Source organism: Branchiostoma lanceolatum, chromosome 1 (genome assembly GCF_035083965.1).
Source record: "Branchiostoma lanceolatum isolate klBraLanc5 chromosome 1, klBraLanc5.hap2, whole genome shotgun sequence".
Lineage (NCBI taxonomy): Eukaryota > Metazoa > Chordata > Leptocardii > Amphioxiformes > Branchiostomatidae > Branchiostoma > Branchiostoma lanceolatum.
In genome coordinates, this window is record NC_089722.1 from 10,807,010 (window position 1) to 10,831,912 (window position 24,903).

The 24,903-nt window shown below is 43.6% G+C and overlaps 4 protein-coding genes and 1 pseudogene across 5 annotated transcripts; 3 read left to right on the forward strand and 2 right to left on the reverse strand.

Annotated features, from left to right (window-relative positions):
- The first annotated feature begins 21 nt into the window (after nucleotides 1–21).
- On the forward strand, nucleotides 22–5,112 carry LOC136433486 (glutathionyl-hydroquinone reductase YqjG-like). Of its 2 annotated transcripts, XM_066425748.1 has the most exons (11): nucleotides 22–397; nucleotides 1,130–1,190; nucleotides 1,417–1,549; nucleotides 1,736–1,914; nucleotides 2,244–2,316; nucleotides 2,678–2,763; nucleotides 2,999–3,111; nucleotides 3,443–3,536; nucleotides 3,746–3,862; nucleotides 4,204–4,320; nucleotides 4,489–5,112. In XM_066425748.1, exons 2-11 carry the CDS (start codon nucleotides 1,137–1,139, stop codon nucleotides 4,585–4,587), a joined length of 1,065 nt encoding a protein of 354 aa, XP_066281845.1. In that variant the 5' UTR covers nucleotides 22–397; nucleotides 1,130–1,136; the 3' UTR covers nucleotides 4,588–5,112. The 2 variants fall into 2 exon arrangements, with proteins under 2 accessions (XP_066281845.1, XP_066281854.1); XM_066425757.1 differs by lacking the exon at nucleotides 1,130–1,190.
- On the reverse strand, nucleotides 4,898–12,351 carry LOC136433444 (uncharacterized). The gene is made up of 9 exons (XM_066425669.1): nucleotides 12,181–12,351; nucleotides 11,724–11,873; nucleotides 11,129–11,257; nucleotides 10,513–10,646; nucleotides 6,974–7,181; nucleotides 6,297–6,704; nucleotides 5,840–6,018; nucleotides 5,547–5,664; nucleotides 4,898–5,241 (listed from the first exon to the last, which is right to left on the reverse strand). The coding sequence occupies exons 1-9, from the start codon at nucleotides 12,244–12,246 to the stop codon at nucleotides 5,110–5,112; spliced, it is 1,524 nt and encodes a 507-aa protein (XP_066281766.1). The 5' UTR covers nucleotides 12,247–12,351; the 3' UTR covers nucleotides 4,898–5,109.
- LOC136433546 (E3 ubiquitin-protein ligase Midline-1-like) lies at nucleotides 7,687–10,489 on the forward strand (annotated as a pseudogene).
- A 436-nt stretch (nucleotides 12,352–12,787) lies between the features above and the next one.
- LOC136429347 (leucine-rich repeat-containing protein 70-like) lies at nucleotides 12,788–19,004 on the forward strand. The gene is made up of 2 exons (XM_066419222.1): nucleotides 12,788–13,345; nucleotides 18,987–19,004. The coding sequence occupies exons 1-2, from the start codon at nucleotides 12,788–12,790 to the stop codon at nucleotides 19,002–19,004; spliced, it is 576 nt and encodes a 191-aa protein (XP_066275319.1).
- A 732-nt stretch (nucleotides 19,005–19,736) lies between these two features.
- On the reverse strand, nucleotides 19,737–24,894 carry LOC136433611 (uncharacterized). The gene is made up of 8 exons (XM_066426003.1): nucleotides 24,306–24,894; nucleotides 23,721–23,873; nucleotides 23,171–23,430; nucleotides 22,660–22,817; nucleotides 21,643–22,279; nucleotides 21,289–21,413; nucleotides 20,886–21,043; nucleotides 19,737–20,746 (listed from the first exon to the last, which is right to left on the reverse strand). The coding sequence occupies exons 2-8, from the start codon at nucleotides 23,854–23,856 to the stop codon at nucleotides 20,373–20,375; spliced, it is 1,848 nt and encodes a 615-aa protein (XP_066282100.1). The 5' UTR covers nucleotides 23,857–23,873; nucleotides 24,306–24,894; the 3' UTR covers nucleotides 19,737–20,372.
- Between the last annotated feature and the right edge of the window lie 9 nt (nucleotides 24,895–24,903).

The window sequence follows — 24,903 nt, forward strand, 5'->3', positions numbered from 1 at the left end:
CGTCACAAGGGCGTCCTTCTCAGTTGTATGCTGACACCCAGTGACACAGCACTTTTTCCTCACCATGAACTTTGTCCTTTCACCTGTTGTTATTGTACCTCCAACCTGCAAGTCAGCATGGCTTAATTTAGCCTGAGCAGGTTAAGTGTCAGTCAGCATGACCCAGGCCTGGCATTGTTAGCAATGATCATGCATGTCTTGGCATGAGTAGACAAGAAAGTGTCTATATAAAGGGTGCAGGTAAAGCAACCTTATATCAAGTCAGAAAGGGGCCAAAGAAGTTACTTCTAAAAGGAGCCTACTGCTTATCTTCAGAAGGTGGAAGTTTGCGGGGGTGACTACTGAGTATACGCTAAGTAACGGCCGTTGCAACTGACTGCTGCACCCCTCAGTCCAGGTAGTAAACTAAATGTACGGTTCTAGGATGTTTTTGAGGTAGACATAATGCTTGTGTAACTCTATTATTAGGAATCGGAAATTCATATCAATTGAACTGCATGCAGCTATATATAATGTTGGTTTCTTCTCTTTTAGTCTAGAACCGAACGTCTGCTCGGTGTCACCTGTGGACATGTGCCCATTAATGACCGTATGATATTAATATGATGTATCGCTTTGCTTTGCTTCACCAGTTCATAGTAATAAATGAAAAGACAGGTAACAGAATTATCTTTTGTTTGCACAATTTCAGCATCTACCCACTGCAGATGACTCCAAGGAGTTTCCAGAAAGCTCTGTGATAATACCAATAGATGATAAAGAATTGTTTACCAGGGAACCAAACTAATAGTATTAACATCATATCAGACAATGTAATTACATGTAGTATGTACTTGATTTTCTTGTTATTTTCGTATTATTTCATGTTTGTTTCCCTTAAATACATTTCATGCATACCTGCCTTAAGACAGTTTATCACAGAAAGTATTGATGTTGGAACAATGACCTGTGGGCGTGGTCTATGTAATAGATTTAAGGATGATAAGCTTTCCATTCATCTAGCCTGGATGGCAACCTTGTTAGCTTAGTAAGGTCCCAGGGGATCCAGGCTACCATTCATCAGCACTGTGGACAGACCTGTTTGTCTTGTCAGATTTAACGCATGATTACCTTCCTCAATCTCCTGCAGCTTATTCATGCTGATTAGAGTGAAACTCCAAAGACAAGTCAGACAAATTTGCTTCTTGCTGGTAAATGTAGCTCTGATCATGAGCAGTTTTTGTTTGACATCACTCTGAACAGCTAAACCTCCTTGCTCTGAAGAATAGCTCAAAATCATCAGTACTAATCATGTGGCAATCTATAACGGAAGATAAGTTAGATGATCTAAACCTTTTTGTCTGCAATTCTCATTAATCTGCAGGGCGTTGGTTTTCACTTTGTCCAGAGTATCAAAATCTGTGTATTGCATTTCAGAACCAACCAGGAGTGAGCCAAAGAAGGACTCTGCACCTAAAGATGGCCGCTAGAGCTAAATTTTTCGACTCTACCATCAGCACTAAGGGGGAATTTATGCGGAAAGATTCCTCCTTCAGGAACTGGATCACAGGTAGGTACTTTTCAAATACGTCTACTTTAGTCCAGAGCTCACTTTTTGCCATTTTTGCATTGTTTGCTTTCATAAAAACGAACACCGATCCTGATGTTGATGCTATCCTGACATTCTATCCTAACATGCCATGATAGCCTTATACAATGTCACCATTGTTGATGTTACGTTACTGTGTGTATGTAGCTGATGGCTCCAGTGGTTTTAAGGCAGAAGGAGACAGGTACCACCTGTACGTGTCCCTCGCCTGTCCCTGGGCACATCGTACGCTCATCGCCCGGAAACTCAAGGGGCTCGAGGATGTCATTCCATATACTGTTGTTGACTGGCTGATGGGAGAGAAGGGATGGAACTTCACTGACAAGGTACCACATACAGTCAAAACTGGCCAAGAAGACCCATAGGGGGCTCAGGGGACTTGTAAAATCTGGTCTGTGTAGACTGGTGGTCACTATAGACAGGATTTTTAAAAGCTTGTGTTACCGGTAGTAGGAAAAAAATATAGGGACCATGATAAGTAGTCACATGGTCCAGGTCGTCTTCATGTAAAGGTGGTCACTTGACTGTGACATTCCTTCTGCTTTGGGCAGTGCATAATGTATTTGTACTTAAAAGGGTTCTTGAAATGAGTTATCTTAAATTGTGGAACTGTAAAAGATTTGTTAAAGTAGACTGCTTTAATGTTTTTTTCCAGAAACCAAAGTGTTCCCCAGATCCGCTCTTCAATGCCCAGTACGTCCGTGAGCTCTATTTCAAAGCAAACCCAGGTAAGATTATCTGTTTTCTTATCTGTTGATCGCTGTTGTTGAATATCAGTGCAAGACTTCATGAGTGTGGTCTCTAAGAAGTTGAACCTCAGAGTGCCTGTTACCCTGTAATAACAATTTTATTCGAATTTCTTTTAAATCATAATGACAGTTTAAAAAGTTGAGTCCCAACATAGTGTATTCTTTCCTTCTGATATTTTTCTAGTTTCTGTGAAAATATTAATGTGAAAAGCAATTTTGGTGAACATTTTTCAGAGGGGATGAAAGAGACTGTAGTTTTGATAGTTTCGGATACCAGGCTATATCTAGATGGGATATACACTGCTTACATTTACTTCAGTTGGATAATTCTTGATTGCAGATTATGAGGGGCGCTTCACTGTTCCAATGCTGTGGGATAAGAAGAACAGCACCATTGTGACCAATGAGTCCAGTGAGATCATCCAGGTAGGGCTGTTTAAACAGACTTGTAAGAATCGCTTACGCACACTGTATGGACTAAGTAAATATACTGTAACATTCCTTATGATATGATGCTTTTGTACAATAGTTCTATATACCTTTGAGGCATGGAGGTACAATTATAAACTAACTTAAAGGTCTTTCATTAATGACTCATGGTGGATAGCTACACAATGGTGTCTTCACCTCATCCCAATGCTATCTCCCTATTGCCTTTCAGATGTTCAACAGTGAGTTTAACGACTTCTGTGCTACGCCTGAGCAGAAGGAGCTGGACCTGTACCCAGAACACCTGAAGGCTCAGGTGGATGGAGTTAATGAGTGGATTTACAAGTAAGACCTTATCCATTAAGTAAGCATTAAGTGTGTCAAGGTAATAGATCAGAGATGAAGTCCAAATACTCAGGTAATGTAATAAAACAAAACACAGATCATGGTGTGAAAAAGGTTGACATTAACTCTATAGACAGAGTTGCATTCTTTCAATGACAATTGAGAACATCCCAAAATTGTCTCAGATCATTGTGTTCTGGAGTGAATTTGTATATCAGCTTGACTGATCTGTCTGTAATTTGAACATGTGCCTTGAACTTGAAGTGACCTGTCATTAGAATGAAATGCTGTATGGTCCTTGAAGTATCATGTGATATATGTACCTTCACAGTGACATCAACAATGGTGTGTACAAGAGTGGATTTGCCAGGAGTCAGGAGGCCTATGACAAGGCTGTGACACAGCTGTTTGCTTCTCTGGACCGGGTAAGCTTTTGAAATACTGTTTGTAAACCTCCTTGCTTTTACTACTATGCAACATTTAAAAGCAGTTCCAGTTTGTGTTGTAACAGCCCAAGTTTGCCGTGGCCTCTGTTAAGCAGGTAATAAAACAGCTGTCTGGATGGATGGATACATTAAAAGACATACCAAAAAGAAGTAGGATTGAAATACTAGCATGTGTTTTAATGTTGCAGGTGGAGGAGATCCTGTCCAAGACTAGATACCTGACAGGTAACCAGCTGACCCTGGCTGACATCCGGCTCTTCACCACCCTGGTCCGGTTTGATCCGGTCTATGTGGGGCACTTCAAGGTAGCTTAAAGCAATGTTATCCCCTATCTCTGTTAGATCTAATAGAGGTTCTAATTACTAAATAACTTATGGGTGCATACGGAGAGACCGTGTGTGGTCATGATCAAAACCTAAATAAACATATTTTATTTCCACCTTTTTATCCTAGATATAAGTTATCTCTGTTAGATCTTTTTCACCTTCAGGACCTTGGGCTTATCATTGAACCTCATAAAATATTGATATGCTACAGTTATATGTTAGTCTTAATGACATGCTGAGTTACTAGTAGATCAAAAGGTATAGAATATCCCATAAGATTGAAACTGGATGCAGTCAAGTTGACAATTTTTATCTCCTAGTGTAACAAGAAGCGGATCATGGACTACCCTAACCTGTGGGGTTACACCAGGGATGTGTACCAGACCCCCGGGGTGGCAGAGACTGTGGACAGGGAACACATCGAGAAACATTACCAGGTGAGGACAGTGGCATAAATCTTATGAGTAAGCTGATTATGTATGGTGACTGGTTAATGCAGCATTTGAAATTGATTCTGAAAACTTGCCAGGTGCAATCTCTCATGTAAAGACAAAAGTCACAGCACATCAGGAAATTTTCAGTGTTTAATTATATCTCTCTTACAGCAAAGTCACACATCAATCAACCCCTTTGCCATCGTTGCCATTGGACCAGAGCTGGACTTCAACCTGCCGCACAACAGGGACAAGATGACCAAAGCATGATCAACACGGGCAACAGCACCACAGATTAGCCACTCAGATAGCACACAGAGGGATGTAGTTTGTAAGGGTTTGTCAAAGACCACTGTGGTGACCAAAGGACCAGTATTTATTACAGGAACAGTTTATGGGACTTGCCACACTACTTTTGTAATGTCATATGCACTTTTTGCTGTGTAATTTGAACTCATAGGATACAAAGAGTGACCATCCCATACTGTAAGCTCGCTATAGTTTGAGTTTGACTGGATTAATAAGAAGATTTTATTCAGTGATGCTTGAAATAATGAAAATAGGTCACATTTGTTTTTAAAAAAAAGTAGATAACTAAAGAGCAAGACACACACCTGCAAGTGGAAACTATATGTTCTTTGCAGTCACAATTATAGCATTTTGCCACTGTGTATTTAAAGCTTTTTTCACCAATGTCACAAGAGGATATCATGCAACATATCACATGATATTTAAATCTGTCTAACGAAAAAATAAAGTAAGATGGCTCCAGTGTTACTGAAGGTCTAGTATTTATGCCATGTTGTGGGATGGCTCTTTCTCGTGTGACAGTCGATAGTTGTCAGTCTCTGTGTTGTAGTCTGCGCGCAGGAGAAAGTCACGAACGGCCGGGTCACTCTCGTGTCTGTACTGCACAGCAGACATCTATCACAACGGGAATACAGTCAATATGGTATCACATGGAAGTTTTCTGCCTGAAGTCAAGTTAGCATTTTCACACTATTTGATGCTATTCCCTGTAGATAGGGAATATCTGTTAACAGGTGGTTTCACTATTTTTGGTGGATAAAGAAAAAGTTACGAAAAAAGATGTTATGAAATGAAGGACAGAAATCATCATCTGTTGAGAAGTCTTCCAAGGACAGACTATATGGAACATGCTGAAAGACATCTGTTTAAAAAAGTTAAGCTGCATAGGCACATCTTGATGGGGAAAGACTTCCCTGTACCTGATATTGCTGTAGCATCTCAAACGGCCTGTGTGCCAGGTTAGCAGGGATGTCCTCGTCACTGTCAGCAGAACCAAATGCAAAGGCCAGAATCCTTTTTTTATCAACAGACCCGTACCTGGACATAGACAAATGGCATATCGTTTTGGACAGTAACATTACAAAAATAACAAAAATTGAAACAGTTTACAGAACATTTAGAAGAAAAGATTATCCTTGCATTAGGTCTTAAGAAGGGTGATATGAATTTGAAAGGAAAGGTTCATATTGCAGATTTATGAGGATTCTGTCACCTTGAAACTTCTATGTCGTTGTCATGAATGTCATCATGGTGGGCAATCTCCAACTCATGGTCCAGATTTTTGTCAGAGTCAAGGATGTGATGGTGAGACGACACCCCTATTTGCGGAATGGACTGGTCCTCGTGGTGTGTCTTGCCCCAGGATCGGAATGATGAGGACCAAGAGTTGTGCTGGAAATGATGGATAATTATGAAAGTGCAATACCATATGCACACCTTTCATGATGCACAAAATACTTTGCTGTCTACATTTGTATATTCTTTGGTATTGTTTGTGACTTAAAAAACATTTTCCCACAGAAGATTGGCATGCCATTTGAAACTAGGGTTTCTTTGTCTACAAATATTTTTGGAAAAAAAGTTTGGGAATGGGAGAAAAACAAACCCGTTTTTAATATCCAAAGTTTTGATTTCTGAACTGTCAACAATGGCTCTGTGATCCCCCCTACCTGTTTGGGCATGTCCTGCAGGAGCTGGCCCCACAAGGTGCTCTTCACCTCCCCTGTTCTGTTCCCTTCTTTTGCTTCCTTTATGACAGAAATTTCATATAAGCTCTTCTTTTTATCAGACTTCCATCCAATCCAAGATTTCTTTACTTCAGGCTCTGTTGGCATGTTTTTCCTGGAATTTCTGAAATTCAATTTTCTTTGCCACCATCCCTTCGGCTCCTCTGTCAGCATTTCATTTGATTCTCTTTCAGCGTTGATTTTCCTCTGAGCATCTCTCTCTAGTCGCAGTGTCCTTTGCTCTTTCCATCTTCTGATCACACGGATGACGAGCTTCTTCTCTTCCTCTGTCATGCATGCCAACAAATCGGCTGGCTCTCGCTCCGTCAGTGTTTCTCCTCGTTCCCTGGCCTGTTGAAGTGAACAACATGGTTGTAGCTAAGACAAATTCTTTTACACCAAGCCCATTCTGGTAACATTACTTCTAATCTAAATGATTGTTCTACAGAGCCAGAAAGTATTGGATGAAGAGATGCTCTAGTGTTTCAGTTTTGTTTTACTAGGGGCAATGTTTTTTTGTAAATTTGTATGTCTATTTGATCATTTTAGTGCAATTTCTCACCCAGCCTCCCTCTTTCATCCTGCAAATTTAGTTTTTAATGGTCAAGAAACAGCCTTGCCTGTTGCTCTCTCCTAACTGACCGCAGCTCCTTTGTTGTTACCTGCCCTGGGTCTACATGTTTGATGGAGTTGATGGCTGCTGTAGTCTGCAGGAATATCCCCAGGAGTGGCACACAGGCAGAGTCCTTCAGGGCATGCTTCAGGGCCTTCTGGTACAGGCGATAGTTGGACTCCTCACTCATGAGATCACACAGCTCCAGGAACTTCCTGGTGGAGGGTAACGTTAACTTTACATGTCACATAGTGGTCATAAAATGACCTACAGTACAAGAAATGTTAGCATGAAAGGTCATCTGTGAACGTATACATGTATGATGATAAGGCAAAAATCTCATGTAATCTAAAAACACAAGAGAATGAACTCACTGAAATGTTGATAAATGCAGTACTGTTAATTCTTGTTCTTGACAAAGAGGCAAACAGCTGAATGAAAGGCTGATACCATTATGAAACATTACACCTGTGTCCTTTCATTGATGTGCTCTGTTTTGCAAGAGATTTTGAAATAATATCACCTATGTATACTTTAACAAATTGATCAGACATCGAACGCCGAATTGACGGGACAAAGCAACCTGGTAAAGACAGGGTGGGCAAAAGAACCGAATTTAAATCTTCCCGCCACAAGAATCAAGTTGCACTGGTTGTTTTAACAGCTAGGTGGCGCTAATGCAAGGTTTGCATGGAATGATGGGAACAAGGAAATGACCTTGTCCTCACGATCAGGTGTTGTTGTCCATTGCGTACCTGTCTCTCCAAAATAACGGGCGCTCGTCTGTCCTCAACTTCACGCCTTTTGTGAAGAACTTGTCGTCACTATGGAGGGACTAGAGAGTGAACTGACGTGCCCGGTCTGTTTGGAACTGTTCAGCTGCCCCTTGCTGCTGCCATGTCTCCACAGTTTGTGTCTCAGGTGTGCCGACGATATCTGGTTACAGGCCATGAAGGCAAAACCAGAAGCTGGGCCGGAGTCAGTGGAAGCGTCGCCTTCCGTGGAAGGTACAGCAACCGGGTTCCCCTGTCCCATATGTCGGGAACAAGTGCCCATCGACGATCGTGGACGGGTTGCGTCGAAATATGATGCTGGAAAACATCGTGGAACGATACCAGCACCTGTCCCTGACTGAGGGGACCACACCCACCAAAGTCCTTTGCCAACTTTGTGAGGACACGCCGATGGAGGCCTGTAAAACTTGCGTGACGTGCAGGGCTTCGTACTGCATGCAGTGTCTGTCGACCATGCACCCGATGCGCGGCCCTCTCGCCTCTCATGAACTCGTTGAACCGACAACAAAGACAGAAAAGCCCCGGGCGGTGACGTGCCCTGACCACAAGAACGAGCGGCTCAACATGTTCTGTCTTACAGACGAGGCTCCCGTGTGTTCCCTCTGCAAACTGGTCGGCAAGCACAAGGAGCACGACATGGAAGACCTCGGACAGGTGTTCGAGAAAAACTTCGCAGTCTTGACCAACAACTTTGAGAGACTGAAGGGAAAGCTGAAGTCCATGAGGGAGGGGTTGGCTCAGATGGAGACGTTCAGGGAAGGTATAAGCCAACGGGCGACACAACTTAAATCCAACGTCAAAGACGAGTGTAAGAAACTTATAGAAATCATACAGCAGCGAGAAATAGGCATGGAACGTGGCGTCGACAAAGCCCAAGAGACCGAAGAAGACGCGCTACAAGCATTCCTGGAGAACGCGGAACAACGAACGTAAGGTCGGCGCCCTGGTGACGTACGTGACCGAGGTCCTGAAGGAGAGAGACGCCGCCGCGTTCCTGCAGACGTGGAAGACGCTCAACACGTACGTACAGAAGGCCTTTCAGCTGCCGGAGCTGAAGGACGACACGGTGTGGCAACAGGTGGAGCACCTGTCCCTAGACTTCAGCTGCGCAGCACACATGCTGCACCAGTTAGACTTCGGACGTCCTCATAAGGCACCTGCCATTCTACTAGACAGGTAAATACATGCTGGTCTTTCTTGATTGTGTTTTCCCTGGAAAATGTATTTGTATATTTTGATGCATTACTGTTGTACATATACTTTTTTGTATGGGCAAAAGATATGCCAGGGGGAACCTTCCTTTGTTTACCTTCCTTCTTACATCCTTTTGGCACGATGCCAAAAATGCTTTCCTACCGCCATGCATGTATGCCCGTGTGCCATGAAAGGTGTTAACATTCGCTTCCTAGCCGCCACATAGTTTTAGGCTGCCAGAATCCCATAAGTTAGTTTTGTACGTGATACGTTCCGGGATGATCGACTCTTTGCTTGTCGTGACGGGTTTGTTTACACCTCACCACAGGTGCTGGACGACCATGTGCGCGGCGTCGCTCCAGTGGACCGCGGATGACGCCGACGTGACGTTCGACGTCAGGTACGCCAAAAGCGTCATGGACGTAACAGTGGAAGTGTGGACGGCGGTGGAGAACGTGCGCGGCTTCTCCTGCACCGTGAGAGGACTGGACTCCGACTCTAACTACAGGTTTGTGGTGATCGCGAAGAACGGAGTAACCACCACCTCCAGTCACGAGCTGGAGTTAACCACCAAGCCTTTCGTGTTCGCCCTGGACCCGAACACTGCTCACAAACAGCTTCGCCTGTCGGAAAACAACACCTGCGCCACCTACGTGCCCGGGTCCGATGTCCTTCTCCCCGACCTACCTTCCCGTTTCGTCGACCAGAAGTTCTCCGTTCTGGGCGACACAGGAGTGACGTCAGGTATGCACTACTGGCAGGTGGTGGTGGACGACAACTGGTGCACGGTCGGCGTGGCTCACCGCTGGACTCCCCGGGACCAGCACATGGGGTCGACCCTGCAATCCTGGGCGCTGTGCATCTGTAACCGCGACGACATCGGCGTGGTTCTGCACGGTCCGACCGGTGCGTCATTCACGCTCGGCTGCGTCTTCCGTACAATCGGCGTCCTCCTGGATCACGACGCGGGCACGGTCACCCTGAGCGACGCACAGACCGGGCGGCTCATCCACGTGTTCAAGGACTGCCTGTTCACCGAGCCGGTCTACCCCGCCGTCTCGGTCAGCGGCAACCTTAAGGTCATCAGCGGCGTGCCCAATCCGTGGGCGCAAACAATTTGTACGTCACCAGTTTGAGGACCTACTGTAATTCATATTACTGATTCTGTAGGAGCAGCACTTCTTTTAGACAAAAGACCAGAGATGTTTAAGAAGCTTGTTCGGCCTTTCATGTACAAAAAAAAAAAGAAAATTTATTTTTCAGGAGTGTACAACTATCATAGAATCAACTTAGAAAGGCATTGACTCCAGACTGTGGTGTTGGGCGCTAGTCTTTATCTATATCTAGCTACGAACATATCAGAGTCCACGAAGGTGACTGTCATTTGAGTTCGGTTTGTTTTTGGTTTTACAAAACTAACGCAGCCAAGGGTTAATTTTACTCTATGCAATTAGTGTTATGGATATAATGCAATATATACTTGTATGTATATCATATGTTGTGTCAATAAAGCTTTCTTTATATCATTAAACCAAGACCCTTGTATGCTTGAGTGTACCTGTACTGGTCCTTGTGTTGTGTCCTGATTATATCCCAGCTCTGCTCCAGGCGGAACACAGGTAGGAGTTGTAACCCCGCCAACACTGCCCGCAGCGAGTCAAAGTTCCGCATCACCCGGCAGTGGTCCGCTACCTGTAAGAAAAAGTAACCTCACATTCACACTGATGCAACTGTAGAAACTTTCTAGCAAAGAGATTACTTATGACCGGATGATAGGATCTATGGTGGAGAATCTATTCATGGTGCCCCAACGACCCCAAAAGAGGTCAAGAGATAGGTGAGGTGAGGATAGAATCTATATGTATACCATGTAGTCCTATTCCCAAGTCTATTTAGTAGTCTATAAAGCAGGCCGGAAAATAGCAAAAAAGGACAAAGGAGAAAGACTTAAAATAGATTTTATTTTTAATGTAAAAACAGTCGACCCTCTATCATAAAAAGGAAAACATATTTACATCTCCACGATCCTTCTGGTTTGTTCCAGAGATCTAATATTTCATGTGCCTAAACCCGATATAGATAATTATCCCTCGAGAAGTTTCTCACAAGTGCAGAGAACGCCCTCGTGTGATTGAGGAAATGAACTATGGGGCGCGGAAAAATTTCCCACTCACAGTGAGGAATCCCGCGATGACGTTCGCCCTGCTCTCCGGAGTCTCCTCGTGCATGACCTCTGACCCCACCAGGTGAACCAACCGCTCAAAAAATGTCACCATCTTAGTGATGTTTGGGGCTCTCTTTTCCTGTAAGTAAGATGTACTGATCATTCTGTGAACTTCATATTCATTCAAATCAATTGTTCGGCCGTCCGTTCTCCAAGAGGACTTCATACCAACTTTATGATAGTGCGATCTTGCAAATAAATTCGCAAATGTTTTCATAAATTGGTAAATCAATTGAACATTTTGTAAACAACCTTGTTTTTTTTCTACAAACGTATTGGCAGTCTGTCTTCCGTCTTCATTAGTGTAAGATGAGCTTGCCCTATCGGTGCAAATATATTAATGCTTCCATCGGCGGGGACCAACATTTACGAAAGTATGCTGAAATCGGCTCTTATGATAAGTTATTACCTCTCTCCTTGGTGCTGAAAGGTGTTCTAATAGATTTTCACTGATATTGTCTGAACAACAGCCTTCATCGGGTAGTCAAATGTCCCATTACGTTGAGGAAATTTTCATGCACTAGAAAAGTGTTCCTTTTACCCACTTTGTCATGCCCAGTCCAGACACAGTCCACCAACTCTGCCTCCAGGATTCTCACCAGCAAGTCTCGTTCAATCAACGCCAATTCTCGCGCGATCTCGGACGGTTGGATCTGCCATGCACGGGTGTAGGTCTTATCCCTCCGCTCTAGGCGCTTAGACCAGATATGCAGTAGGGAGATGAAGCAATTACATTTACATTTTTAATAGTAAATCGTTCATAATCATATCACCCTGGCCAGTTTCTGGATTTGCTGGCCACATTTAGTTTGTAAATTAATTTCCTTCGTCCAGGAATGTTGCATAAAACGCTTATCTCACTTTGTTCCTAGATCCTTCTTAATGCTTTCCAGATACACCAAAAACATGTCCTAAAGGAAATATCCAAAACGTCGCCTCTAAACGAAATAAGAAGTAAGAAGTAAGAACTGTTAACTTTCCCTTAAACAGTGTCACTGTTACCTGTGTATGACTTATTCTGGAGGGAGATGCGCTCAGGTGACATTTGCCGAATGACACAGTTGACATGATACGGCGGAAGTTTTCAACACTGTCTTTCACCTCTTCCACCAGACAACTGATAACACTGTCCTCATTTACTGACGGTGATGTCTACATAAAATGTAAAATAAATACAGTCCGTTAGAGAGATTCTAATAAGTTTTATGTACAGAAGTTGAAAATTAAATGAAAATCAGATAGATACCATCTATGTAAGATTTCATGATGTACCACATATAGTATCCGTACGGTAAAATATTGATATCAGGTTAAATCTTTGTGCAAACACACGTATTACTTAAATCACAGAGGTGGCCCTGAATTAGCCGCCATTAGATGGTAAACATCAGTGTGTTTATGTTTATTCAATATTTAGAACGGTACATGTACAAAGCCTGAAAGCTTTGATTAGACTGGAAAAGAAAATGAAATATATATATTCATCATGATTCCCAGAAGACAATTATCAATTCGCAGACTGTTAAGCTGTGCGTAGACGTCAGTGAGGCAGTCTACGTGCCGGTACAAGGAGCCGTGTTGGCCGCGGTTCTTCCATCCTACAACGACAATGTTGCTGTTTATAGTACTGGCAGTAATTCCAAAGTGCGTCCCCGTCCCCCTGGCACCGCCGTGCGAGACGAGCTGCAGGTGGTGCAACAGCCGAATAGCTGTGTGTGACCAACAGGCGCTGGTTACAGTTCCGAGCAGATTTCCACCGGAGGTATTCACAATTGACTTGCACGGTAACAAGATCACCCAGCTTCCGAGGGCGGCATTCACCAACATGTCTACCAAACTCTCCAGACTGAACATGTCCAATAACTGTCTCCTGTACATAGAGGACAACGCGTTCGACAGACTGAGCAAGCTGTGGTCTCTTGACCTCTCCAGAAACAATTTGACTTTGGTGACAGACTACATCTTCAGGGGTCTGCGGCGGTTAAGGGACCTGTATCTCCAGAACAACAGGATCGAGTACGTGTCCAACAATGCTTTTCTCGGGATCATAAACATCAGAGTTCTGAACTTTCGCGGGAACAGACTGACCGAGGTACCCTGGCCGGCTGTCCGTATGACATCAGCAGTGAATTTACAGAAGTTTGACGTGAGCAGGAATATGATACAGGTAAGTTTATATCGGGAATGCATACTGTTTTGTTCAGTTCAGTCCAATCTATTCGTCCCACGAATATCAAAGCTGAAGGTAGACAAATTAGACAGCAAAAACCCCAGGAGCCATGGATCACAGAATAAGTAAGACGGTGAAGAAATAATTAGTCGACCATTTGCCGGTTAAAGTGAAACGGCGACGGCCTTCAGCTTTCTACTTTTTTTCTATGTTATCTACGAAGCAGAAACACTGTCACAAAAATCGTATATATGTTTTTAAAAAGGGACATGTTTTTTTATAAGGGGGCAAATTAAATCCACATATGTTTTGAAAATAGGGCCGTTTTTTTAAAGGGGGCAAATTAAATCCACATATGTTTTGAAAATAGCACATGTTTTTAAAAAGGGGGCAAATTAAATCCACATATGTTTTGAAAATAGCACATGTTTTTAAAAAGGGGGCAAATTAAATCCACATATGTTTTGAAAATGGGACATGTTTTTAAAAATTAAATCCACATATGTTTTGAAAATAGGACATGGTTTTTCTTATGGGTCATATCTTTTAAAACAATATGCATCTTAAAAATAACCAAAATGAGAATATGAGACGAAAAAAAAACATACACCATTTTCATTTTGTACCGTGTATAAGTTTATTCCCCAATCCAGGAAACCCACCGGTTTGCAAAGTGGTGCTTTCAAAATGGTCTATCGTTTCCGATTTACCCCCCATTTTGATAGTGGTGCTTTCCAGTTACGCCGATTTCAAACTGGTCGATTTCAAACTGGTCGATTTCAAACTCCAAACGGAAATGACTTAAGGTTCCGGGTCGGAGTTCAATTGTGACCGGGGGTCGGGTCATGACCCGGTAATCTGCCGGAAGTGCGTGGTCGTCACCCTGATTTCTGCCCGAGATTGCTTGGTGATGGTTTTAGCTGTGTATGAATATTTTGAATCTTCTGAAAAGCCCGTGAGTTGTAGTATTTTTGGGCGCGGTGCAGTTGGTTCGCTATCGAAGCCTTTTTTGTATTAGTCCGCGGGAACGGTGATGCGGTTTTCTCGCCTGATGACCCAAATAGCATCGTTTTTAATGCATTTTCACCGAATTTGCGTCATCGGAGATTGCGAAAAAGTTATCACATGACTTTTTTATTTTTTTTCATTTTTCAGAGACACCATTTACTAAGCTTTCTCAGCATATATGCCGTGACCCCAGGAAAACTCGTTTTTTCCGAGCAGGTTCGATCAAAAAAGTGTAAAAAAATGATAATTCTCGGATGCCAAATTTACATTTTACTATGGTTTCTACCCAAAATAAAGGGACAACGGACAATACCGATAGATACATTGGAAAACAGCAGAAAACCGCTTTTCGACCATGTGATTACATTTTCCGTCCTACTTTTCACAGCGGAATTGTAGCCCGTCGACCTGAGGGTGTCGGCCTACATACGAAATCGCAAAAAAACTCCGGTCCGAGACCTTAAAAGGACGGCAGCGGCTACGTCGAGGACGTCATAGATGACGTTATTTCGACGCATTCGAAAGCTTTTATCAAAATCTGTAAGTTTGTTTGAAAAAACCCCGAAGTTTGCCCTTTTTTCTCTTTTAAATTCGATATATCCATGGACAGGTGCTTGGCGCCCCCCTCCCCCATGTGCCCCCCCCCCCCCCAAACCTCAAATACGGCCATCTTTAATCATTTCTGGCCGCCAAACCGTTTTTAAAAGGAATTCACTGACTCAGTACGTCATTTGATGGAAGCCCATGTCTCAACTTGACCTTCGGTATGATTTTCGCGATGCCCCGCCTTTATGATGACTTAAATGGGTGAATTAAGCTAAAATCTAAGTGCTTTAAGCCTTCTTAAGGCGAAACTTGGTTTTCTGACTTTTGGTTCATCGCTCCTTAACGTCGCGATCTTTTCTTCTTTTGATGGTGTGAAGTGACAGCCTACTAGGCGCGCTACACATCTCGGACGCACTTAGGGACCATACGATATTTAGCGGGGGGGGAGGGGTGGTGCACTGGAAGTCCGGTCAAAAACTTTTTCCATGACCCTCCCCCCCACTTCAAAAAATTTTTTCATGACCCTCCCCCCCACCTCGAAAAATTTTTCCATGACCCTCCCCCTACAGGTATCGTGTAAAAATGGTAGAAAAACGACCCCCATTTATAAAACAACTACTACGTACTAGTATATGGACATCGGGCGTCCACTTGGGATAGCTGATGACGCATGCTATAAAACAAGAACCGGGAACCAGCGCTTGTCGGTACCAGAGGCGGCAGCAAAAAAATCAAATTGTATAGGGGGCAAGACAGTTGAGAAAATTTTGAAATCGGGACCCTTTGAAGTGCTATATGAGAGACAAATTTTGCTGGAAGAGTAAGCTAAGTTTAATCAAGCAGATATATTGACATCTCTATTGTAAAAAGAAAAACAGCTTGATTTTTGGGGGACGATGCCCTCCGACATATTTTTCGCCGCGGGAGGCGCGACATGCACCCGCAGGAAAATCTAAAAATCTTTAACCATTGAAATGCTATTTCCCGAATTTTGATGAACAAATTTTGCTGGTAAACAAAGGAAGTTTAAACTTTAATGACCCAGGGGCGAAGCCCCCCGGAAGCTCTTGCATTTTTAGGCTATTGAGAAGGCTTCTTTTTCAGTTTTGAGGGTCATATTTATGATAAATATGATAGTCAATCAACTTCTATTCTCCACAGGACCTTGACATACAATACTTAAGTTTAGGTGAAACCGTAAAAGACAACTAAAAACTCAGAAACAACAATATCGATAGTTTATTCAAGGAGATTTTAACCTCGCTGGTTTATTCAGCTACTCAAAAATATCAATAGTCGATACCAGTTTTCCGTTTTTTTGGCTGTGTCCGTCTCGTTCTCCGAAGTCGAAGCGCTACAATATCGTCGCTGTCAGAAGTTCTCTTCGGTGCGATATAAGAAGCGATATTCCTGGTATTCCCACGCTTAAACGCTGACATGTTTTCAGAAAAATCGCCGCCGAGGCGGTTGTCCCTCGGCGACGTAACTCTCTCTGCGGGGAAAGTCCCTTTGTCGCCAAGATTGCCCAAATATATACGCCGCCGTTCCAGGAAGCCTCCGAAACCGCTGTTCTGCGTCAAATTGTAACTACTACCGAAAACGTGGAACTGAAAGTTCAAGGAACGTAAAAATCACCGGTCGCCAGAAGTTCGCTGGTAGTTCCAACTCACGTATTTTCCCAGGAAATTGCCGCTGATTGACAGTCGGCAGCCTTTGATGACAGTCGCCAAGGCGCCAGAAAGACTAGATGCCCTGGGAACAAGGAAAGTCGTGGGCGGCGCCACAAATTTGAAGCAGCCGAATCGTCCAATCATGGCGAAGCTTATCAATTTAGTTGAAACATTATCTTCCTACTTTGGTAGAAATGAATTTTCTGTGCATCAATTCACTGTTCTGGATAGAAAAATGACATAACCTTGCTCCAGAAATTTGTCAGAAATGCAGTTGAAAATTAATTCTCTCCAGCACTGACAAAGAAAGGGGTCTTTTACGTTAAAAAAAAACAGCTTCTGTGTTGCTCAACTGCGGACTATCAACTTCCAAATAAGGAGATTACCCTGAATCTGATACATTTACCGCTGTTCTAATAGTCCGGGACCCACCCCGCTGATCGTCACAGAGAGGCGTACTCGGCCATGTCGGCTACTGTTTACGTTTTGGCGCGATGCTGTTGGGTGTACTCTCCAAGCAGAGCATGGATTTCGGCTGGTTTTTGACGTGTTTTTAGGCGTTTTTGCCGGGCTTTCTACTTTGTCTAGACAAAAAAAAAGATGGCAAAGTAGAAAGTCCGACAAAAACGCCTAAAAACACGTCAAAAACCAGCCGAAACCCATGCCCTGCTTGGAGAGTAGCCGGGTGGGAGGGGCTGCGAGATAATATCGGAGCGTAAGGCGGGGTGCTAATTTAGAATTTGGTACCTCCCTTATAGCTGATAGCTGGATAGCTTCCTGTGAAACAGTGGAGGCGCGTGCTAGACGTGTGCTTCGGCATGTTTACTACGGTAGTTTTGTATTTTTTTGCCGCTACGCTGGGTGAAAAGACAGCATAGCGGGCTATTTACAGCGTCAATTTGTCGGCCCACAGCATAATGTTTATGCACAACAATTCAACGGATTCGTAAAAAAAAAGTCCATGACCCTCCCCCCCAACCCAGAATTTTTTTCCATGACCCTCCCCCCCACCTCGAAAAAAATTTCCATGACCCTCCCCCCCTAACGCACCACCCCTCCCCCCCCGCTAAATATCGTATGGTCCCTTATTTAAACTGCCCGCTTCTAGCTCTGATGATATGCTCCAGGTTGCGCTTTGGACTGTGCCAGAATGCATTCTTTTACACATTTAGGGAGCATTGTGCTGCTTAAGGGGCCTTCACGGCGAAGTAGTGAAGAATTTGATGTCGGACGCGTTTGATTCGGAATGTGCGACCCGTGGTCTACCAGTCTATACCAAAATTTGACATATTCTTCGTTTCAGTTAAAAGCTACGAACTTAAAACGCGACCCCCTGCTGTTTTCCTCGAGAACCATGACGTCACTGCGTGACGTCACCGACGCCAACTCTTAAAGAGGCTTTTCTGCCAATATGCAGCACCGAAACGACGGAAAGTCCGCCTAATGTGATAACTTTTTCGCAATCTCCGATGACGCAAATTCGGTGAAAATGCATTAAAAACGATGCTATTTGGGTCATCAGGCGAGAAAACCGCATCACCGTTCCCGCGGACTAATACAAAAAAGGCTTCGATAGCGAACCAACTGCACCGCGCCCAAAAATACTACAACTCACGGGCTTTTCAGAAGATTCAAAATATTCATACACAGCTAAAACCATCACCAAGCAATCTCGGGCAGAAATCAGGGTGACGACCACGCACTTCCGGCAGATTACCGGGTCATGACCCGACCCCCGGTCACAATTGAACTCCGACCCGGAACCTTAAGTCATTTCCGTTTGGAGTTTGAAATCGACCAGTTTGAAATCGACCAGTTTGAAATCGGCGTAACTGGAAAGCACCACTATCAAAATGGGGGGTAAATCGGAAACGATAGACCATTTTGAAAGCACCACTTTGCAAACCGGTGGGTTTCCTGGATTGGGGAATAAACTTATACACGGTACAAAATGAAAATGGTGTATGTTTTTTTTTCGTCTCATATTCTCATTTTGGTTATTTTTAAGATGCATATTGTTTTAAAAGATATGACCCATAAGAAAAACCATGTCCTATTTTCAAAACATATGTGGATTTAATTTTTAAAAACATGTCCCATTTTCAAAACATATGTGGATTTAATTTGCCCCCTTTTTAAAAACATGTGCTATTTTCAAAACATATGTGGATTTAATTTGCCCCCTTTAAAAAAACGGCCCTATTTTCAAAACATATGTGGATTTAATTTGCCCCCTTATAAAAAAACATGTCCCTTTTTAAAAACATATATACGATTTTTGTGACAGTGTTTCTGCTTCGTAGTTATCCCCGTTCTGAAATAACGGCCACACCTATGTGGAGGGGGGCAAATAGACGGCGTATTGATAAACATGACTATTCGGGTGACTTTAGTCCTTTTCTTTGTACTTCCAGAGACTTTATCGACTGTAAACTGCCATTTTGTCATAGCCGTTAGATGTCCTTTCTGTTGTCAAAATTCGTGGATGGGCAAATATCGTCTCCAAACATTAATTTACACACACGTTACATAAGACACGTGCCGTCCTAACGCCTTCCTGTTTTGATCCGCCTACAGACCGCCCCCGCCATTCCCAAGATAGACTCACTTTCATATATCCTGAATGTCTGGTTCGGCGAAAACCCCTGGTGCTGCGACTGTGGACTAACCCCATTCTTAAAAAGTCTGAAGACCACCGACGCCATACAAGACAGGAAAAGCATGACATGCGCCGCGCCTGAAGCCTTCCAGGGGGAAAAGTTAGATGTCTTGATAGCCGGGATAGATGGAATAGTCTCAAGGTGTCGTTCGACAAAGAGGTCAAGCGGCTCAGTATGCGGCATATCGAATGAAACGAGTGGACTATTTACAGCACTCAGTGTTGCAACAGCAACGGAGACCGTTTCTGTAGTTACTACTATCACAGGCAAAAACGGGTTGTCATACAATTATTCTCTGGTCCCCACAAACCTCACAACAACTAAACAAACAATAAACACGACCTTGCAAGATTCTGTCACCACTGGTGGGAACGATGCCAACAGCCGGGCATTTCAAACCACTGAGGTCCTTATTCTGTTAGAATCCAACCCTATCCCCAAACTAAACACCAACACTGCTATTCTTGCAATCATTGAGACGTCTGTGTACGCGATCTTGACTACGCAGGCATTCGTCGGTATGATTTATTTCGCAGTCAAACTAGCAAGTTCAATACGTGATAAGCATCCGTAGCGTGTTTTTCTATAGTTTGGGTTAAATACATGTTGGATTTTAGACTTTTCTCAGTCACTGACGAAAGATAGTGGATGCTAACCGTTTACAAAATCTTGTGTGTTTTTCTATCATACTGTGAAATAATATACCATTCAACGACACCACAATGGTGAGACCACGGTTTGTAAGATTTATAATATAGCCCTCATGAACATATCATGAATGTGAATGTGAAAGTATATGAATAAGAATTGGTTGTATACATGTATAAGGAAATGTAAGGGCACAAGTCAATACCAAGATAAGGGCTGGGTGCTCGACACATACGGTCCATTGTCAATGTTAACAAAAAACACGTATAACGTGTCAAGGAAGCAATGTGAAGGAAACATATCCAGAAAGAAAAGTTTGATTACATGTTACAGCTTTCTCTGATTGTAAATGGCGGTAGGTTCATAGTAATGGGCAAGTTTATGAAAGTCTAGAATTGTTGGCCTCTGTTTGATAGTGTGGCAATGTCATTGGCAATGTGTTTTGAGAAATATAGTACAAGCGCTTTTCATACTTGTCGTGTTATCATGTTATCAAACTTGTAGGAGAAGCAATTTTCTCACCTCTGTGCTGTTGGGGAGGTCTAAAGTCTGGTCGTCATTTACTGCATAAGACACTTCCTCTGAAACTTCAGACTGTGACGCGTCCCTCTTATGTAGGCGTTTGGAGCTAGACTTCTTCAGTTTTACAAATGGCTTAGCAAGGGTTTGTGCCATGGACTTTCTTCTGGTCTTCTCCGCCATGGGCGACGGACTTAAAGAGGAAGGTTTCTTGTTTCCAGAGTGTTCCTTTGAACTTTTTTCTTGACGATTATGACCTTTCTTTTTAGAGGAGGGCGATTTAGCCTTAGGGCTGTGTAAAATACTGTTGAAAGCAGCGGCGAAACTCTTGCGACGGTCAGTCTTTTCTGAAAAATTGAATACACAAGATTAGAAGTATTTGGTTAAATGTTTGCTGCCACACTAGCTTACTTTTGTATGAAGTCATACATTTCTCAGATCGTGTACATTTGTACATGTAATCAAGTGAAAGGCGTTACACCTTACGTTTTTTAGGGCTCGTCTCTGGATGCTGAACGAGGTATTTTTGAAACACGTCATCGATGGAGAAATCTTCCTTCATCTGATTGTCGGGTAGACGTTTCTCCACGTTCCCGCTAGAGGGCGTGTTGAGGAACGTGACATTCTCCAGGTGCCGGCCGAGGCTGTGTATGATAAGATGCAATATCATATGTAAAGCATAAAATCATTGCGTTCATCTACAAATGAACTTGCTAATATGTCAAAGTGGCCTGACGGATTAGATACAGTAGATGTGAAATAATCAGAAATTAAGGTACATGGGGACAGAGAAAAATAAAGCGATGTTTTTTATGAGTTTTCCTCGGAATCGCGGCAAATGGTAAAACAAGGCACCCAGCTAACATTATCATGAGAACGACTGGCGTACTTTCCAACGCTCCTGGTGACTCTGACCACCTGACCACTCTGGCCTGACGTGAAGTCTGTGATGACCAGGATGTCCAGGTCTGCCGGGGTCCTCCTCAGGGTCATGACCTCACGTAACAGGGACACCTGTAGGAGGGAAACGTACGATAGATGTCGGAATGGGAATAGATAAAGAACTTGATGCAGAAATAAGTCTGTTTAACAATGTAGGACCAATGAATCTGCAACGAAAACTCTACCTAACGTAATATACAACATGCTACCGAACACACAAATTATGGGCGACATATGTAATCATCCATCCAAATGAAGACATGTATCAAACAAACGTTTCCCTATGTTTATTCCATCCCACCTCCTCTGGTGTCATCTCCACGTGGTGCCCGTTCACCGTCATCTCCCTCACCACCACGCGGGACCGCTGCCACAGAAACCCCGCCTGGCCCTCCAGGATGTCCGGTAAGGACGAGTAACGGAGAAGGGAGGACCGCGTCACACCGGCCAGCTCAGACCAGGTCTCGTCGCCATCCTGCTCGGAGATCCCGCAAAGCGACGCCGCCCGACACAGCCTGGTGTCTCCGTGCCTGTGAAATTCCAAGTTGGTCTTCTCGAAAAGCGACCGCACGCGGAGCGTGAGATACTTAGGAGGCAGGCGCCCGAGTTCTTGGTCCGACGGGCCCAGCGAAACGTCCCCGACGCTGTCGTCGCTGGACGCCGACAGGTTCCAATCTTCGACATCGTCATCGCTTTCATCTAAACCGTCCGAATCCTCGCTTCTTGTGGTGACATTAGTGAAAGAGCTCGCTGTAGTACTGCAGGCGATGGGTTCGTTTATTTGAAGACGTGATGGATCCAGTCCAGACGTGACGTCAGAGCGAACGTTTGGGTTGGAGATCTCGGCATAAAGCTCAGCGGTGGTTATCCTCTTCGTCCCCGCAGTGCGTTCCTCCTCGTCCGTGTCGTGTCCCTCCCCACTACCATCGCCAGACAACCTGTGTGGCGATGCCAAGCCAAGTGTTCTGCAGTCATTATGCATAAATAAAATATGATGCTACGGTGTGACTTTTCTAACGCCAACACGGTTGGTTATAAGACAATTTACTTGAATTGGTAATAGAAAGATTATACTCATTCATGGAATCCAAAGATTCGCGTTCAGAGGTATACGTGCCAAGGTCTCTACAGACGAAAACTGAAGATAATATGTTTACATCGATGACTTACTCTGTTTCAAATTTCCTGAACCTTTTAGGGTTAATCTTAGTCTGATATCCACCCTATAGACAATGCTGCATGGATACGATCCTTTGATCGACCGGATGTAGTCTAGATAGGATGGATTCCAGACTAGGTGAATGTAACGTTATCCCACCTGTATCTGGACTTCCATGTCTCCTCTCGCCGCTCTCTCGTCCCTTGTCTCTTTATCCTGAGGTACTCAGCACGATACGCGGGGAAGTCTGTCTCTAACGTGGACACAAGGTCCTGCCATTTTTTCCACACCAGGAAGTGTCCCATTTCCTGGTGAAGCTGGGGGTTCAGAGAGATTCACAAAGATTAATCCACCTCACTCATCTATATTACATTAATCACAGTGAATCGCTGTTTCGTTTACAAAGAATATGTTTTTGTGGAAAGGTATCATTTGTAAACAAATTAGGAAAGCCAGCAATTCATTATAAAATATTATTCAAGCAAAGCAAAACAAAACACGCTACGGAAGCTCGCGATGAACCAGACAAGGTGGAGAGATTTGAAGAAAGACTGATTGCAGCTGCAGGTTGTTCAGACCACTGCAGCAGTAGAACACAGTGGACTACTACTATCATTAAAGCAGGGCTGTTTAATTCCATTCTCACACTACTACCGAAAGCACCTCTCACCTGGTAGTAGTAGTTCTTCCCATTGGGTAGCTCCAGTTTAAGCTGGGACCGCCACGCCTCGTGCACCGTCAGACGAACCTGCTCCAGAAACAGGATCCTCTTCAGCTCGAAGGTGCCCACGTACGGACTGGAGGGGTCCGGGCCCCCACACATGGACGTGTCCCCGCTGTAGATGTCGCAGTTGTCCTTCCCTATGACGAGACACGTGGAGGACAGTCCCAGAGTTACTAGGTCGAGCTCCTTCCCGTCGGCAGTGATTTCTGTAGAGCGTGAAATATCAAAACAAGGTCATTATTATATAAAAGAATATGAGAATATGTACGGCAGAAATTACTGTAGATTTTTACATATTGTATAGAGTCCATGTCATAAACGTGATAATAAGCTCGCAGATGACCAAAAATATGTAAAAAAAGTTTCATTACGCACAAGACCACAACGATATCCTGCCATCAAATATGACTTAGGCGCATTCCAGCGTTCCAAATCAAGTTTCGATAAATAAAATCTCGTAAGGACACGGAAAAAAACAAGACTTCTGTCATCATACCCAAGAAATCATTTTCCAGAGTAACTTCATTGACGAAGGCTCTGTACTCCTCCGCGGACACCAGTTTCCCGAGTCTATTCGCTGACTCCTCCTCATCATCGCTCTCCTCACTGCTCCAGTCGTCGTAATCACTCATGACGTACAGCCGTCAATCTAGCATATATGAAAAGTATCTATTGAGACACTATCTACGGTATTCACGTTTTCATACGGTGAATTACGCGGAAAAATAACGATACAGCGCCCAGCTTCGCAGTAAAAAAATGATAAATTGAATGCTGATTAATGAAAATCAAAGAAAATGTGCCATAGCTGAACCTATGTTCTCAAAAAGGCACCAAAGTAGAAAAGAAACAGGCGTAACTAACAATAGGTTTAGGAAAACAGTCAGATCCTAATGCTATTATAAAGTTACATCATTATCTTTATGTATTGACGCTGGAAACCACTTTACCCTTCTCATCTCATTGTTATCTTTGAAAGTAAATCACAACAAAGTTTGCTAGGGTTGTCTACAGAATATATATTAATTAATTTTCTAAAAGATTTTATCACAGGTAAATGACAGCAAAGGCAAGTACTTACCAAAATTAAGGGTCACTGACGAACATTACCTAACAAACAGTGCAGGCTTTGTTATTTCAGCTGGGTTTCACAACCATATGTTTGTTTCCTTGGTAGCGTCAACGTCAACGTTCCATCGATTGTTATGTTCTGAAGCAAAGGTCTACAGCTGTTAGCTTAGCAACGGACAGACACAAAATATTCTAGAACACCTTGTACTTGCGTTGTGTTGTACTTGTATAAGCCAACACAGACGTCGATACGCAAGTACAACGCCGATGAGACTTTTCGCGACTACGTGTTGCATCTTCAGCACCAAGGACAAACATACGTTGCTGTGAGTGGTCTGTGTTGAAATCACATGCAGGAAGGTTATGTTCGACTGCGTGTGCCAGGCGCCTGGGAGTGTCTTCAAATGTACGTTGTATGTTGTTCAGCAACAAGTCCGTCACTGTGCATAAATGGTGACGAGCACTGTAATGAGGTACGCCTTTTCCTCAGTGAACGACATTCAGCACCTGGGACAGACGTTCCGGAATGTATCTGTATCCGATCACCGGCTGGTTAGGGCGGGCAGGTACCCTGACAGGGATAGCTCACCTGTGGGAGCTTCCACTAC

What these genes read in the sequence shown, in the direction of transcription:
- LOC136433486 (XM_066425748.1), top strand. Translation starts at nt 1,137, where the DNA reads ATGCTGATTAGAGTGAAACTCCAAAGACAAGTCAGACAAATTTGCTTC. An exon ending in CTTCAGGAACTGGATCACAG is followed by an intron (nt 1,550 to 1,735) that starts GTAGGTACTTTT and finishes GTGTGTATGTAG; the next exon opens with CTGATGGCTCCAGTGGTTTT. An exon ending in ACATCGAGAAACATTACCAG is followed by an intron (nt 4,321 to 4,488) that starts GTGAGGACAGTG and finishes TCTCTCTTACAG; the next exon opens with CAAAGTCACACATCAATCAA.
- LOC136433444 (XM_066425669.1), bottom strand. Translation starts at nt 12,246, where the DNA reads ATGTCAACTGTGTCATTCGGCAAATGTCACCTGAGCGCATCTCCCTCC. An exon ending in CAACACAAGGACCAGTACAG is followed by an intron (nt 7,182 to 10,512) that starts GTACACTCAAGC and finishes ACCCTCCACCAG; the next exon opens with GAAGTTCCTGGAGCTGTGTG. An exon ending in AACGACATAGAAGTTTCAAG is followed by an intron (nt 5,665 to 5,839) that starts GTGACAGAATCC and finishes GTCTATGTCCAG; the next exon opens with GTACGGGTCTGTTGATAAAA.
- LOC136429347 (XM_066419222.1), top strand. Translation starts at nt 12,788, where the DNA reads ATGTTGCTGTTTATAGTACTGGCAGTAATTCCAAAGTGCGTCCCCGTC.
- LOC136433611 (XM_066426003.1), bottom strand. Translation starts at nt 23,856, where the DNA reads ATGAGTGATTACGACGACTGGAGCAGTGAGGAGAGCGATGATGAGGAG. An exon ending in ACATGGAAGTCCAGATACAG is followed by an intron (nt 22,280 to 22,659) that starts GTGGGATAACGT and finishes ATCGCCACACAG; the next exon opens with GTTGTCTGGCGATGGTAGTG. An exon ending in AGAGACGAGCCCTAAAAAAC is followed by an intron (nt 20,747 to 20,885) that starts GTAAGGTGTAAC and finishes TCAATTTTTCAG; the next exon opens with AAAAGACTGACCGTCGCAAG.